The 16,481-nt window shown below is 50.7% G+C and overlaps 1 protein-coding gene and 1 long non-coding RNA gene across 5 annotated transcripts; one reads left to right on the top strand and one right to left on the bottom strand.

Annotated features, from left to right (window-relative positions):
- The first annotated feature begins 1,892 nt into the window (after positions 1-1,892).
- On the top strand, positions 1,893-2,730 carry LOC306813742. 4 transcript variants are annotated; one of them, XR_013777021.1, is made up of 7 exons: positions 1,893-1,910; positions 1,947-1,960; positions 1,997-2,078; positions 2,143-2,173; positions 2,316-2,511; positions 2,544-2,619; positions 2,651-2,730. It is a non-coding gene; the product is annotated as an uncharacterized lncRNA (long non-coding RNA). The 4 variants fall into 4 exon arrangements; XR_013777022.1 differs by lacking the exons at positions 1,893-1,910; positions 1,947-1,960; positions 1,997-2,078; positions 2,143-2,173 and having other exon boundaries at positions 2,281-2,460; positions 2,552-2,619; XR_013777023.1 differs by lacking the exons at positions 1,893-1,910; positions 1,947-1,960; positions 1,997-2,078; positions 2,143-2,173 and having other exon boundaries at positions 2,281-2,480; positions 2,512-2,619.
- An 892-nt stretch (positions 2,731-3,622) lies between these two features.
- On the bottom strand, positions 3,623-15,519 carry CSRNP2 (cysteine and serine rich nuclear protein 2). The gene is made up of 5 exons (XM_079329327.1): positions 15,416-15,519; positions 9,461-9,660; positions 7,196-7,458; positions 6,175-6,471; positions 3,623-4,543 (listed from the first exon to the last, which is right to left on the bottom strand). Exons 2-5 carry the CDS (start codon positions 9,633-9,635, stop codon positions 3,887-3,889), a joined length of 1,392 nt encoding a protein of 463 aa, XP_079185453.1. The 5' UTR covers positions 9,636-9,660; positions 15,416-15,519; the 3' UTR covers positions 3,623-3,886.
- Positions 15,520-16,481: the final 962 nt, after the last annotated feature.

Here is a 16,481-nt window from a genome sequence, read left to right as displayed (position 1 = left end):
ATTAAAAAAAATTATTTTCAATCCCCTTAAACACCAAAAAGAAAAATTTTCAACCCTGTTAAACACCAAAAAAACCCATTTTGAACCCCCTTAAATACCAAAAAACCCATTTAATGCCCTTAAAACTCTTTAATGCCCTTAAAACTCTTTAAACCCCTTTTGAACACCCTTGCACATCAAAAAAAAAAAACCTTTTAACCCTCTTAAATACCAAAAAAACCCTTTCAATCTCCTTAAATAAAAAACCCCCACCCTTTTGAACCTTCTTAAACCCCAAAAAAATCCTTTTGAACCCTCTTAAACACAAAAAAAACCATTTAATTTAACCCTTAAAACTCTTTAAACCCCTTTTGAATCCCCTTGAAGAATGAAAAAAAAAACCTTTTAACCTTCTTAAATACCAAAAAAACCCTTTCAATCCCCTTAAATAAAAAAAAAACCCTTTTGAACCTTCTTAAATACCAAAAAAACCCTTTTGAACCCCTTTAAACACCAAAAAACCCATTTAATACCCTTAAAACTCTTTAAACCCCTTTTGAACCCTGTTAAACACCAAAAAAAATTTCAACCCTGTTAAACCCCAAAAAACCCATTTTCAACCCTCTTAAATAAAAAAAATAAATCCCCTTTTGAATGCTCTTAAACACAAAAAAAATCCCTTTTGAACCCTCTTAAACACCAAAAAACACTTCTGAACCCTCTTAAAAATTTAAAAATCTCTTTTCAATCCCCTTAAACACCAAAAAAAACCCCTTTTTGAATCCCCTTAAACCCAAAAAAAACCCTTTTCAACCATCTTAAACACCAAAAAAATAACCTTTTTCAATCCCCTTAAACACCAAAAAATCCCTTTTGAACCCCCTTAAAACATAAAAAAAAAACCCTTTTCAATCCCCTTAAACACCAAAAAATCCCTTTTTAACCCCCTTAAACATCAAAAAACCCCAATTAAGGTCCCTGAATCCCCTTTTAAACCCTCTGAAATTTTCTGAACTCATTTAAACCCCCTCCTGAGCCCCTAAAAAAATCTCTTTAAATCACCTTAAACCCCACCTGAGCCCCTTTAAACTCCCCTCAATCCTGTCCTAAACCACTTTAAATGGTTAAAAAATCCCTTTATAACCCTGTTGAATTCCCTAAAACCCCTCTGAACCTCCTTGATCTCCTAAAAGATCCTTTAATTCTCTTTATAAATCATTTTAAATCCAACTGAAGCACTTTTAACCCTCCCCTTAAACCTCTCTGAACCCCTAAAAACCCATAAAAACCCCTCTGAATCCTTTTCAACCCCCCAAAAAAATCCATCAATGTTCCCATAATCTCAAAAAACCCCAATTTGAACCTCCCTGAACTCACCTTGACCCCCTAAAACTTTATTTTTGAAGTCTCAGCCCCTCCTAAACCCCATAAAAACCCCTCTGAACCCCTTTTAATTCCCCCCAAAAAAAACCTTCAACACCCTAAACCCCAATTTGAACCTCCCTGAACTCACCTTAAACCCCTAAAAACCCCTCTGAGCCCCCTCAAACTTCATTTTTTAAACCCTAAACCCCCTCTGAACCCCTTTCAACCCCTAAAACCCCTCCCTGAGCCCTCCTGAACCCCCTTTTTACCCTCCCCCCCGGGGGCAGGTGACCTCCAGGAGCACCTGGGGACCCTGAACCCCCAAAATGAGGAGGGGTCAGACCCCAGGGTGGGAAAAGCCAAGGGAGAAATCAAAAAGTCCAAGGGGAATGAAGGGGGGGTGGGGGTTGGGCCCCTCTATGCCAGGGGAGCAGCCAGGTGGGCAGATCCAGGTGGGCAGGTCCCACCAGGTGAGAAAATCCAGGTGAGAAGATCCCACCAGGTGAGCAGGTCCAGGTGAGAAGATCCCACCAGGTGAGCAGGTCCCACCAGGTGAGCAGGTCCAGGTGAGAAGATCCCACCAGGTGAGCAGGTCCCACCAGGTGAGCAGGTCCAGGTGAGAAGATCCCACCAGGTGAGCAGGTCCCACCAGGTGAGCAGGTCCTGAAGGCACAGACCCCAGCAGGTGAGCAGATCTGGAGTCTGAGAGGGTCCAGGTGAGCAGATCCCATCAGGTGAGCAGATCCAGCTGAGCAGGTCCCACCAGATGAGCAGATTTAGGTGAGTAGATCCCACCAGGTGAGCAGGTCCAGGGTCTGAGAGGGTCCAGGTGAGTAGATCCCATCAGGTGAGCAGATCCTGAAGGCACAGACCCCAGCAGGTGAGCAGGTCTGGAGTCTGTGACTGTCCAGGTGACCAGATCCAGGATCTGAGTGTCCATGTGAGCAGATCCCCCAATCTGTAGGGTCCAGGTGAGCAGATCCCACCAGGTGAGCAGATCCCACAATCTGTAGGGTCCAGGTGAGCAGAGTGCAGGATTTGGGGCACAGACTCAACCAGGTGAGCAGATCCAGGGTCTGTGAATGTCCAGGTGAGCAGATCCCCCCAATCTGCAGGGTCCAGGTGAGCAGATCCAGGTGAGCAGATCTCCCAATCTGCAGGGTCCAGGTGAGCAGATTCCATCAGGTGAGCAGATCCAGGTGAGCAGATCTCCCAATCTGCAGGGTCCAGGTGAGCAGATCCAGGTGAGCAGATCTCCCAATCTGCAGGGTCCAGGTGAGCAGACCCATCAATCTGCAGGGCCCAGGTGAGCAGAGTGCAGGATTTGGAGCACACACCCAACCAGGTGAGCAGGTCCCAAAATCCAAGAGCATCCAGGTGACCCAACCTGGGCAGCCCCACCCCCACATCCTGATTCCCCCCCACTCCTGCCTCCTCCCAGGCTGGAACTGCACCTGGCCCAGGTGGATCTCACCTGGCTGGGGCCAAAAAAGAGGCAAAAGCCCCAGAAATGAGAAGTTTCAGCCCAAAACAGACTCCAGAGGAAGGTCTGAAGCACAGGTGGGTTTTCCATGAATCCCAGTCCAGGTGACTCTGGACACCTGGAGAAGCTGAATCCATCCCAGTCTGAGCAGTTTGATGCCAGTGGAGATGGCAGAAGGTGCACAGGTGAGCAGGAAGCACCTGAGGAGCAGCACAGGGAACTCCAGGAGCAGCAGATCCACAGGATACCTGTGCACACCTGCAGGGCTCTGACCCTGCTGCCATCCTGGGATGGATCCTGAGGGCTGGAACAGCTTTTTTGGGCTACACCTGGATGGATGGAGCTCACCTGGGATGGGGAAGGAGCCAACTGAGAGCTCAGGGATCAGGTAGGGCAGGGCCAGGTGACACTGAGGGACACCTGTGCACACCTGCAGGGCTCTGATGCTGCTGGAATTGGTCCAGGAGGCACCTGGATGCACAGAGCCCACCTGGAATGGGATCACAGGTAAGGACAGGGACATCCAACTCCCAGCAGATGCTGCAGGGATCTCCCAGCAGGTGGATGAACATTCCAGAAGGTTCTGGCAGGTACAGGTGAGCAATGCCAGGTGATGGAGGAGACAGCGAGGAGGTGAAGTTGATTCAAACTCCTTCCAAAATTTTCCAGGTGAGTTTGGGGATTCCAGTCTTGGGTCTCTTGTGCCAGTTCCAGGTGTTTCCCAATCCACCCCAGCTGCAGGTGAGTGGGAGCATCACCAGGTCCAGGTGAAACATTCATTAAACAAAACAAGAATTAGGGAAAAAAGGACTTTTTCCCTTAAAAACAAGGAAAGTGGAGGCAGCCAGGGGGGACAGAGCTCCAGGAGACTCCAGGTGAGTCCTGGCACAGGTGATCTCTGCCAGGTGGGATGGAGAACAGGAAGAATCCAGGAGGCTGCAGCTCAGGTGAGTGAAGAACTCCACCCCAGGCCAGGTAAATCCTCTGTCCAGAGCAGCCCCCACTAATTAAATAATCAATCCACAGAATAAATAACAGAGCCAGAGCACCTGAGGCCGCTCATACAGGCAGGTGAGGCTGCTCCAGGTGCTCGGGCAGGTTTCCAGGTGCTCCTCCCTTGCTGACAGCAGCAGGGCCAGGTGGGACCCCCAGCTCCTTCCCAGGAGCTGTACCTGGATGCTCCAGGTGCCCACTGCCCCCCTTGGCACCTGCCTCAGGCTGGCAGCACAGCCCAGGTGCCTCGGCCAGGTAAGGCTGGGAGCACAGCCCAGGTGATTCCAGCGGGAACTGAGCTGGGATGAGGAGGGTGGAGCCCAGCCCGGGGCAGGGGGCAGGTTTCACCTGCCAGGTGTGATCCACCTGCTCCCCCAGCACGCAGAGCCCTCCCCCCTCCCCCCCAGAGCCAGAGTCTTCCTCAGCCTTCAGCCTCTCCAGCTCCTCGGCCGTCTGCAGGTGCAGCACCGCCCGCTCGTTCTCCGCCAGGTACTCCTGGAAATCCTGAGTCTCGGGGGGCTGGGGGGGCGGGGGGGGCGGCCAGCTGGGGCCGGGGAGGGCGGGGGGTCCCTGCTGCTCCTCCTGGCGCCGGCTCTCCAGCTCCAGCTTCATCAGCGTGTGCAGGAAATGCGTGCGCACCCGCAGCGGGTTGAACTCGATCCTGCCGGCCGCGTTCCCGCAGCCGTCCCGGGAGCAGCCGCACGGGAACGAGCTGCGATCCACCTGAGGCAAGGGCAGGGCTCTAACAGCCCATAAACACAGCGGGGGATGGTGTCCCACGGCAACCCTCCAAACAGAGCCTGAATCCCAGCCCAGAGCCATCCCAGATCCCACCTGGGACAAGGGCAGGGCTCTAACAGCCCATAAACACAGCGGGGGATGGTGTCCCACGGCAACCCTCCAAACAGAGCCTGAATCCCAGCCCAGAGCCATCCCAGATCCTCCCAGAGCCCGAATCCCAGCCCAGAGCCATCCCAGATCCCACCCGGACAGGATTCCACAGGATCCCCTCAAACAGAGCCCAAATCCCAGCCCAGAGCAATCCCATATCCGCCCAGAGCCATCCCAGATCCCACCTGAGGCAAGGGTGCGGCTCTAACAGCCCATAAACACAGCGGGGCACGGTGACCAACGGCATCCCCCCAAACAGAGCCCGAATCCCAGCCCAGAATGATCCCAGACCCTCCCAGAGCCCGAATCCCAGCCCAGAGCCATCCCAGATCCCACCTGGGACAAGGGCAGGGCTCTAACAGCCCATAAACACAGCGGGGGATGGTGACCCACGGCAACCCCCCAAACAGAGCCTGAATCCCAGCCCAGAGCCATTCCAGACCCTCCCAGAGCCCGAATCCCAGCCCAGAGCCATCCCAGATCCCACCAGAGCCTGAATCCCAGCCCAGAGCCATCCCAGATCCTCCCAGAGCCTGAATCCCAGCCCAGAGCCCGAATCCCAGCCCAGAGCCATCCCAGATCCCACCTGAGGCAAGGGCAGGGCTCTAACAGTCCATAAACACAGCGGGGCACGGTGACCCACAGCAACCCCCCAAACAGAACCTGAATCCCAGCCCAGAATGATCCCAGACCCTCCCAGAGCCCGAATCCCAGCCCAGAGAAATCCCAGATGCCCCCAGAGCCCAAATCCCAGCCCAGAATGATCCCAGATCCCACCTGGACAGGATTCCACAGGATCCCCTCACACAGAGCCTGAACCCCAGCCCAGAGCAATCCCAGATGCCACCAGAGCCTGAACCCGAGTCACAGCCCAGAATGAACCCAGATCCCCCCCAGAGCCTGAATCCCACCCCAAACACCCTGCTGGGGGTGGGGCCCAGGCAGATGACCCACAGGATCCCCCCAGAGCCTGAATCCCAGCCCAGAATAATCCCAGATGCCACCTGGACAGGATCCACAGGATCTCCCCAGATCCCACCTGGATGGGATCAACCAGAGCCCAAATCCCAGCCCAGAGTGACTTCCCTGGCCCTGGCTGCCCTCACCCACCACTGCATGCCCTCCTCAGGCTCTCCACGCCCTCCCCTGGCCCCCGCTGCCCTCCCCCAGCCCCCCATACCCTCTCCCTTCACTGGTTACCCTCACCTGGCCCCAGCTGCCGTCCCCTCACTCTCCATGCCCTCCCCCAGCCCCCCATGCCCTCCCCTCACTCCCCATCCCCTCACCCAGCCCTGGCTGCCCTGCCCTCACTTCCCCCCCCTCCCCTGTACCTGGCTGCCGTCCCCCAGTCCCCCTGCCCTCACCTGTCCCTGGCGGCCCTCCCCTCCCTCCCCTGTCCCTGTGTGCCCTCACCTGTCCCTGGCTGCCCTCCCCCTCCCTCCCCTGTCCCTGGCCACCCTCACCTGGCACTGGATGCCGGCCTGGCTGCAGGCGCAGCTGCGGGGCTCGCAGGTCAGGCGGCAGAGGCAGCCGCACTGCTCCCGGGACAGGCGCAGGGCGCGCAGCTCCTGCCGCTCCTCGGCGTCGATGCGGCGCACGCCCGAGGCGCGCAGCAGCGCCCGCCGCCGCTTGGTGGGCAGCGGCTGCAGGTAGAAGTAATCGCCCACCTCCACCTGCCCCGCCTCCAGCTCCTCCTCCGACACGTCGGCCAGGGTGAGCCCCGCGGCCTCGGCCGAGGGCACCGTGCCGTTCTGGGTCAGCTGGGGAGGGGCACGGCATGAGCTGGTTGCTCACCTGGCACCCCCAGGTGTATCTCCTAAGATCCCACTCCAAGTGTTTCCCACCTGGATTCCCCTCAGTCTGATGCTCCTCTGATCCCACTCAGGTGGTTTTTGCTGCCCGCTCAGAAATCCCCACGTCAAGGGTTTTCCCATCAAAATCATCCAGGTGTTTCCCACCTGCATTCCCCTCTCCCTCCCAGCCATCTCCCACCTGGATCCCCCCTCCCTCTCCAGTTACTCCCCACCTGGATCCCCCTCTCTCTCAGGTATTTCCCACCTGAATCCCCCCTCCATCTCCAGCTATTTCCCACCTGGATCCCTCTAAGGTATCTCCCATCTGGGTCTCCCCTCCCTCCCACCTATCCCCCACCTGCATTTCTTCCCTCAGGTATTCCCCACCTGCATCCCCCTCCCGCTCCAGCTATTCCCCACCTGCACTCCCTCCTCCCTCACACCTATCCCCCACCCGCAGCCCCCCTCCCCACCTGGATCCCCTCCCTCTCAGGTATTTCCCACCTGGATCCCCCCTTCCTCTGAGGTATCTCCCACCTGGGTCTCCCCTCCCTCTCACCTATCTGCCACCTGCATTCCCCCCCCTCTGGTATTCCCCACCTGGGTCTCCCCTCCCTCCCAGCTATTCCCCACCTGCCTCCCCCTCCCTCTCAGGTATTTCCCACCCAGATCCCCCCTCCCTCCCTCTCACCTCCCTCCTCCTGGCGCGCAGCTTCTCCCTGCGCAGGTGCTGCCGCAGGTGCTGCCGGTGGCTCACCTGCCGCAGGTGAGCGAACTGGCTGAGGCTGTACCTGCGTGCCCGGTGGTGCCTGGGGGCCATGCCCAGCGAGCTGCCCCCTGCACTGGGCACGCAGGTGAAGCCCTGGCGCCGGGCAAAGTAATAGACGGTGACCTGGGCGAAGCGCACGCGCTTGGCGGCGCGGCGAGGGCGGGAGCGCCGCAGGATGGACGGGGCTGCGGGCACAGCACGGGCACTCTGTCACTGACTGCAGCACGGCTGCTGCTTAATTATCACTAATTGCAGCATGGGTATTGGTTAATTGTACTACAGGCATTGGTTGAACACTGGTTCTAGCCAAAATTTAAAGTATGAGTTCGTTACAGCGGTAAATTGTGATCGAAACTCAGCTTGAATTACTGTGAGGTTCCCAAAGATTCGAAGGAAATTTGAGTCATAAAACTCCCCATATCACTTCCCAAATCCCAGAAATTCCCCCCAAATTATATCAATTTTAACCATTTTTCCCTGTATTTCCCGACAAAATTGAAAAATACACATTAATTCCCCCATCAAATTCAGCTCCAAACACACCCCGAACTACTTCAAGGTTGCTGAGATTCAAAGGAAATTTGAGTCGTAAAACTCCCCATATAATTTCCCAAATCCCAGAAATTCCCCCCAAATTATATTAATTTTAACCATTTTTCCCTGTATTTCCTGACAAAATTGAAAAATACACATTAATTCCCCCAGCAAATTCAGCTCCAAACACACCCCGAACTACTTCAAGGTTGCTGAGATTCAAAGGAAATTTGAGCCATAAAACTCCCCATATGACTTCCCAAATCCCAGAAATTCTCCCAATTCCCCCCAAATTATATCAATTTTACCCATTTTTCCCTGTATTTCCTGACAAAATTGAAAAATACACATTAATTCCCCCAGCAAATTCTGCTCCAAACACACCCCGAACTACTCGGAATTCCTCCTGAAGTTCCCAAGATTCAAAGGAAATTCAAGTACCAAAAACTCTCCAAATAATACCCCATGGAAGTTCTAAATCCCTGAAATTCACCCAATCTCCCCCAAAATTATATCAATTTTACCCATTTTTCCCTGTATTTATATCCAAAAATTAAAAATACTCATTAATTCCTCCAATAAATTCCCCTCCAAACTCATCCCAAGTTCCTGAGATTCAAAGGAAATTAGAGTACTAAAAACTCTCCAAATAATTCCCCGTGGATGCCCCAAATCCCTGAAATTCCTCCAATCTTCCCCAAAATTAATCAAATTCACCCATTTTTCCCTGTATTTCCATTAAAAATTTAAAAATACACATTAATTCCTCCACCAAAAAAAGAGGAAAAAAAAAGGAGAAAGAGAGGAAAAGAGAGAGAGGAAAAGAGAGAGAGGAAAAGAGAGAGAGGAAAAGAGAGAGAGGAAAAGAGAGAGAGGAAAAGAGAGAGAGGAAAAGAGAGAGAGGAAAAGAGAGAGAGGAAAAGAGAGAGAGGAAAAGAGAGAGAGGAAAAGAGAGAGGGAGAGAGAGAAAAAAAGAGAGAGAAAAAACCAGAGAGAGAGAGGGGAAAAGAGAGAGAGAAAAACAGAGAGAGAAAAGAGAGAGAAAAACTGAGAGAGAGAAAAGAGAGAGAGAAAGAGAGAGAAAAGAGAGAGAAAGAGAAGAGAAAAAGAGAGAGAAAAAGAGAGAGAAAAAGAGAGAGAAAAAAGAGAGAGAAAGAGAGAGAGAAAGAGAGAGAGAAAAAGAGAGAAAAAGAGAGAGAAAAAGAGAGAGAAAAAGAGAGAGAAAAAGAGAGAGAAAAAGAGAGAGAAAAAGAGAGAGAAAAAGAGAGAGAAAAAGAGAGAGAAAAAGAGAGAGAAAAAGAGAGAAAAAAAAAGAAAAAGAGAGAGAAAAAAAGAGAAGAAGAGAGAGAGAAAAAAAGAAAAAAAGAGAGAAAAAAAAAGAAAAAAAGAGAGAAAAAAAAAGAGAGAAAAAAAGAAAAGAGAGAAAAAAAAAGAGAAAAAGAGAGAGAGAAAAAGAGAAAAAAAAGAGAGAAAAAAAAGAGAAAAAAAAAAAAGAGAAAAACCTGACAGATTAAGCCATAAATGACCAAATAAATAGCTAAAGAAACAGATAAATAAATAAATAAACAGATAAACAAATTACTAAATAAACAGGTAAATAAGTGGCTAAACCCGAATTAGAGCGCAGGCCCCGCCCGGCCCCGCCCCGCTCACGCGCGCTGCCGCCGCTGCTGCCGCCGCTGTCGCAGCTGTCGCCGCTGTCGCTCGTGGCGATGTCATCGTCCGAGGCGGCGGAGCCCGGTCCCGGTGCCGGTGCCGGTCCCGGTCGCGATCCCGGTGCCGCATCCTCCGGCCGGCGCTCGCCCGCGGCGCTCGGGACCGCGGCCATCGGGGCTGGGCTCGCATGGAGAGCCCTGCGGACATCCCATAAAAGCACGGGGGTTCGTGCCCCATAGAACCCCCAAATCCCAGCAGACATCCCATAATAGCACAGCTCCTGCCCCATAGATCCCCCAAACCCGAATCCTGTGCACATCCCATAATAGCACAGGGGTTCGTGCCCCATAGAACCCCCAAATCCCAGCGGACATCCCATAATAGCACAGGGGTTCGTGCCCCATAGAACCCCCAAATCCCAGCGGACATCCCATAATAGCACGGGGGTTCGTGCCCCATAGAACCCCCAAATCCCAGCAGACATCCCATAATAGCACAGCCCTACAGACATCCCATAATAGCACAGCTCCTGCCCCATGGATCCCAAAACCTGAGCCCTGTGCACATCCCATAATAGCACGGGGGTTCGTGCCCCATAGAACCCCAAAACCCGAGCCCTGTGCACATCCCATAATAGCACAGCTCCTGCCCCACAGAATCCCCAAACCCGAGCCCTGTGCACATCCCATAATAGCACCGGGGTTCGTGCCCCACAGAACCCCCAAATCCCAGCGGACATCCCATAATAGCACAGCTCCTGCCCCATAGATCCCAAAACCCGAATCCTGTGCACATCCCATAATAGCACGGGGGTTCGTGCCCCACAGAACCCCCAAATCCCAGCGGACATCCCATAATAGCACAGGGGTTCGTGCCCCATAGAACCCCCAAATCCCAGCGGACATCCCATAATAGCACGGGGGTTCGTGCCCCATAGAACCCCCAAATCCCAGCAGACATCCCATAATAGCACAGCTCCTGCCCCATGGATCCCAAAACCTGAGCCCTGTGCACATCCCATAATAGCACAGCTCCTGCCCCATGGATCCCCAAACCCGAATCCTGTGCACATCCCATAATAGCACAGGGGTTCGTGCCCCATACATCCCCCAAATCCCAGCAGACATCCCATAATAGCACAGCTCCTGCCCCATAGATCCCCCAAACTCGAGCCCTGTGCACATCCCATAATAGCACAGCCCTACAGACATCCCATAATAGCACAGCTCCTGCCCCATAGATCCCAAACCCTACAGACATCCCATAATAGCACAGCCCTACAGACATCCCATAATAGCACAGCTCCTGCCCCATAGAACCCCCAAACCCCAAAACAAAAGTGTCAAAATCCAGAGCAAAAATTATAATTTTTGAGGGATCAGGAAATAGAAAATCGAGAGCAAAAATGTGAATTTTGAGGGATTGAAAGTATCAAAATCAAGAGCAAAAATTATGATATTTGAGGGATCACAAGATTGAAAATCAAGGTAAAAATGTGAATTTTGAGGGATCAGGAGTGTCAAAATCAAGAGCAAAAATGATGATTTTAAGGGATTAAAAGTATCAAAATCAAGAGCAAAAATTGTGATTTTTGAGGGATCAGAAGAAACAAAATCAAGAGGCAAAAATGTGAATTTTGAGGGATTAAAAGTGTCAAAATTGAGAGCAAAAATTATAATTTTTGAGGGAACAGGATTGTCAAAAATGTGGATTTTTGAGGGATCAGGAGTGTGAAAATCGAGAGCAAAAATTACGATTTTTGAGGGAACAGGAAACAAAAATTGAAAGCAAAAATGTGAATTTTGAGGGATTAAAGGTATCAAAATCAAGAGCAAAAATTATGATATTTGAGGGATCACAAAATTGAAAATCAAGGGCAAAAATGTGGATTTTGAGGGATCAGGATTGTTAAAATCAAGAGCAAAATTTGTAATTTTTGAGAGATCAGGAAATAGAAAATCAAGAGCCAAAAATGTGGATTTTGAGGGATTAAAAGTATCAAAATCAAGAGGAAAAATGTGAATTTTGAGGGATCAAAAGTGTCAAAATCGAGAGGAAAAATTGTAATTTTTGAGAATTCAGGAAATAGAAAATCGAGAGCAAAAATGTGAATTTTGAGGGATTGAAAGTATCAAAATCAAGAGCAAAAATTATGATATTTGAGGGATCACAAGATTGAAAATCAAGGTAAAAATGTGAATTTTGAGGGATCAAAAGTGTCAAAATCCAGAGCAAAAATTGTAATTTTTGAGGGAACAGGAAATAGAAAATCAAGAGCCAAAAATGTGAATTTTGAGGGATAAAAAGTATCAAAATCAAGAGCAAAAATGTGAATTTTGAGGGATCAAGAGTCTCCAAATCAAGAGGCAAAAATTGTGATTTTTGAGGGATCAGGAGCATCAAAATCAAAGGTAAAAATGATGGTTTGGAGGGACCAAAAGTGTCAAAATTGAGAGCAAAAATTATAATTTTTGGAGGGATCAGGATTGTCAAAAATTTGGATTTTGAGGGATCAGGAGAGTCAAAATTGAAGGTAAAAATGATGGTTTGGAGGGATTAAAAGTGTCAAAATCCAGAGCAAAAATTATAATTTTTGAGGATTCAGGAAATAGAAAATTGAGAGCAAAAATGATGATTTTGAGGGATTAAAAGTATCAAAATCAAGAGCAAAAATGTGAATTTTGAGGGATCAAGAGGCAAAAATTGTGATTTTTGAGGGATCAGGAGCATCAAAATCAAAGGTAAAAATGATGGTTTGGAGGGACCAAAAGTGTCAAAATTGAGAGCAAAAATTATAATTTTTGAGGATTCAGGAAATAGAAAATTGAGAGCAAAAATGATGATTTTGAGGGATTAAAAGTATCAAAATCAAGAGCAAAAATTATAATTTTTGAGAGATCAGGAAATAGAAAATCGAGAGCAAAATTGATGGTTTGGAGGGATCAGGATTGACAAAAATGTGAATTTTGAGGGATCAAAAGTGTCAAAATTGAGAGCAAAAATTATAATTTTTGAGGATTCAGGAAATAGAAAATTGAGAGCAAAAATGATGATTTTGAGGGATTAAAAGTATCAAAATCCAGAGCAAAAATTGTGATATTTGAGGGAACAGGAAATAGAAAATCAAGGTAAAAATTAGGATTTTTGAGGGATCAGGAGTGACAAAATTGAGATTCCCAAAAATAATCAAATTATTCCCTAAAACTGCATTTCCATGGAAAACTGGATCCCATCACCTGTGCAAGGAGGTTGTGATTCCAATCCCTCTTATAAAATCCAAAATATTCAAATTATTCTTCCTGTGGCATAAAAAAACTCCAGCAAGAATCAGAATTAAGGGAGAAAAAATAAAAAAAAAATTAAAATATCAGGTGTCAATTTTTTAAACTGGAAGGAATTTGAGGTGAGGAAACAAAAATTCAAATTTGAGGGAGGGGAAATGGGGAATTCTCATTGTTTCAAGGATTAAACCTCATCAAAAAGAGTGAAAATATAAATATAAATATAAATATAAATATAAATATAAATATAAATATAAATATAAATATAAATATAAATATAAATATAAGCATAAATATAAATATTTTTTTCCCCTGTGGATTCTGAGATAATGCTCAGCTTTGAGCACCAATTTTTTTTTTTTTTTTTTTAATTGAAGATATTCAGATTGTCATAAAAATCAAGAGGTAAAAATGGATTATTTGATATTTTTGATCCAGCTGTTGTTTGTTTTGGAATCAACCAAAAAAAAATGGGATTTTAGGATGAACAAAAAGATTTTTGGCAGCCTGGATTTTTCAGGAATGGGTCAAGTTTCCCAATATTTTCCCCAAAAATTCAAATTTTCCTGAGATTTGAGTCCATCCCAGGTCAGTGCTGACATTCCCAACACTCAGCTCTGGGTTTTTAGGATAAAAAGTGGAAATTTTGGGTTGCTGAGGGAAATGTGGGATGCAGATTTCAGCATCCCAAGGAGGATTTGCCCACTGGAGATGAGGAAGGAAATAAAAAATTCCAAATGGGAATTGGGGACACCTGACCCCAGGCGTGACCCCCCCCCCCAAATCATCACTGGGACCACCCCAGTGTCCCCCATGAGGTCCCCAAGGACACCCAGTGCCCCCCAAGGAACAGCAGAGGGGAGACCCCACCTGCCAGGACCCCCCCAAAGGTAAGGGGGGCCCTAAGAGCCCCTACAGCCCCCCCAAATCCCCTATAGGGACCCCAAATCCCCTAGAGGACCCCCAAATCCCCTATAGGGCCCCATACCCTACAGCCCCCCCCAAATCCCCTACAGCCCCCCCCAAATCCCCTACAGCCCCCCCAAATCCCCTACAGCCCCCCCCAAATCCCCTAGAGGACCCCCAAATCCCTTATAGGGCCCCATATCCTACAGCCCCCCCAAATCCCCTACAGCCCCCCCCAAATCCCCTACAGGACCCCATCCCCTATAGCCCCCCCCAAATCCCCTATAGGGCCCCATCCCCTATAGCCCCCCCAAATCCCCAATAGGGCCCCATCCCCCACAGCTCCCCCAAATCCCCTAGAGGACCCCACCCCCTATAGCCCCCCCCAAATCCCCCATAGGGACCCCAAATCCCCTATAGGGACCCCCCAAATCCCCTATAGACCCCCCCAAATCCCCCATAGGGACCCCAAATCCCCTATAGACCCCCCCAAATCCCCTATAGGACCCCATCCCCTATAGCCCCCCAATCCCCTATATGTTCTCCTAGATGTTCCTGTATTTCACACAGCCCCCCCATTTCCTATGGGTTCACAGTTATGGGGATCTCCCATTTCCTATAGATTCAGTTATAGGGACCCTTCCACCCCCTACAGCCCCCCATATCCTATAGATTCAGTTATAGGGATCCCCCATTTCCTATGGGTTCACAGTTATGGGGACCCCTACTATCATCCCCTCATCCCCTACATCCTCCTCATTTCCTACAGATTCAGAGTTATAGGGAACCCCCATTTCCCATGGATTTACAGTTATAGGGATCCCCCATTTCCTACAGATTCACAGTTATAGGGAACCCCCATTTCCCATGGATTCACAGTTATAGGGATCCCCCATTTCCTACAGATTCACAGTTATAGAGACCCCCTATTTCCTATGGATTTACAGTTATAGGGACCCCCTATTTCCTACAGATTCACAGTTATAGGGATCCCCATTTCCTATGGATTCACAATTATAGGGACCCCCCCATTTCCTATGGATTCACAGTTATAGGGACCCCCCATCTCCTACAGATTCAGTTATAGAGACTCCCATTTCCTATGGATTCACAATTATAGAGACCCCATTTTCATGGATTCACAGTTATAGAGACCCCCATTTCCTACAGATTCACAATTATAGGGATCCCCCATTTTCTATAGATTCACAGTTATAGGGACCCCCCCCCATTTCCTACAGATTCACAGTTATAGGGACCCCCCATTTCCTATGGATTCACAGTTATAGAGACCCCCATTTCCTATGGATTCACAATTATAGGGACCCCCCATTTCCTACAGATTCACAATTATAGGGACCCCCCATTTCCTATGGATTCACAATTATAGGGACCCCCCTCATCCCCTAGAGCCCCTCCACATCCCCTATATGCTACATCCCCTACAGCCCCCCAGCCATAGCGCACCCCTTTTCCTATAACTCAACCTCCTTTTTTTCCATCCCCTCCGCCCCCGCCCGCCGGGAGAGCTCTGAGCTCTAAGGGACCCCCTCCCCAATAACCCCCCCGCTATGATGTGCTGCCATCCACAGCCCCCCGAACCCCCTGCCGCTCTCGGGGGGGTTCCCCAAACCCCCCCAGGCCCTTTCACCCCCATCTCCGCCTGGAACGCCCCCACCCCTTACAGGCCGCCCCTCCGCCCTCCTTCCAGCCCCGAGCACACCGAGGTCTGACCCCCCCCCCCCCCGCCTTCCCCGCCACTCACCGGTGCCCGGGGGGGTTTGGGGGTGCGGGCCCGGCCGGGGAGGGCGGGGGGCGTTGGGGGGGGGAGCCCCAGGGCCGCTCCCGCCCCGCCGAGCGCGCCGACAACAATGGGGCCGCGGCCGCAGTGCCGCCGCTTTTATAGCGGCCCGCGTCACGTGAGCTCCGCGCGAGGCACTATGGGAAAGCGAGTCCCCTGGGGGCGGAGGGCGGCGCTGGCGCGGGGTGTGATGGGAGATGTAGTCCGAAAATGAGGAATATGGAGGGAGATCGTGGAACACTGGGAATGGGGACAATGGGATGGGGACACTGGGATGGACACTGGGAATGGGGACACTGGGATGGGGACACTGGGAATGGGACACTGGGAATGGGGACACTGGGATGGGACACTGGGAATGGGGACACTGGGAATGGGGACACTGGGATGGGGCACTGGGATGGGGCACTGGGATGGACACTGGGAATGGGAACACTGGGATGGACACTGGGATGGGGCACTGGGATGGACACTGGGAATGGGGACACTGGGAATGGGGACACTGGGATGGACACTGGGAATGGGGACACTGGGATGGACACTGGAATGGGGCACTGGGATGGACACTGGGAATGGGGACACTGGGATGGACACTGGGAATGGGGACACTGCGGTGGGACACTGGGGTGGAACATAAAATGAGGACATTCCACTGGCCCAGCTGGATGTGACACGGGGAGGGGACACAGGTGATGTCCCAGGGCAGGTTTGGGCGGGGTGACAGTGACATCACCTTGGCAGTGCCATGGGGACCCTCAGGAGCAGCTGCAGAGCAGCCCCAGGTGCCACCCGAGGGTGTCACAGGGCACTGGGTGTCACCCAAGGTGTCACATGGCACTGGGATTCTGTGTGGGGTCCCCAGGGTGGGCACCCCGGGCTGGAGCCACCAGGGCTGGGACAGGGACCTCAGGGGACATGGGGTGGCACCAGCTGCCGTTTGTCCCCCCAGGGTGGGGTTTGTCCTGCCAAGGAGCTGGGGGACCCCAACAGCAGCCCTGCCATGGCCTTGGCCCCCCAGACTCGGTGTCCT

The sequence above is a fragment of the Erithacus rubecula genome (assembly GCF_903797595.1).
Source record: "Erithacus rubecula genome assembly, chromosome: 31".
Classification (NCBI taxonomy): domain Eukaryota; kingdom Metazoa; phylum Chordata; class Aves; order Passeriformes; family Muscicapidae; genus Erithacus; species Erithacus rubecula.
This window is presented reverse-complemented; position numbering and strand designations above follow the sequence as displayed.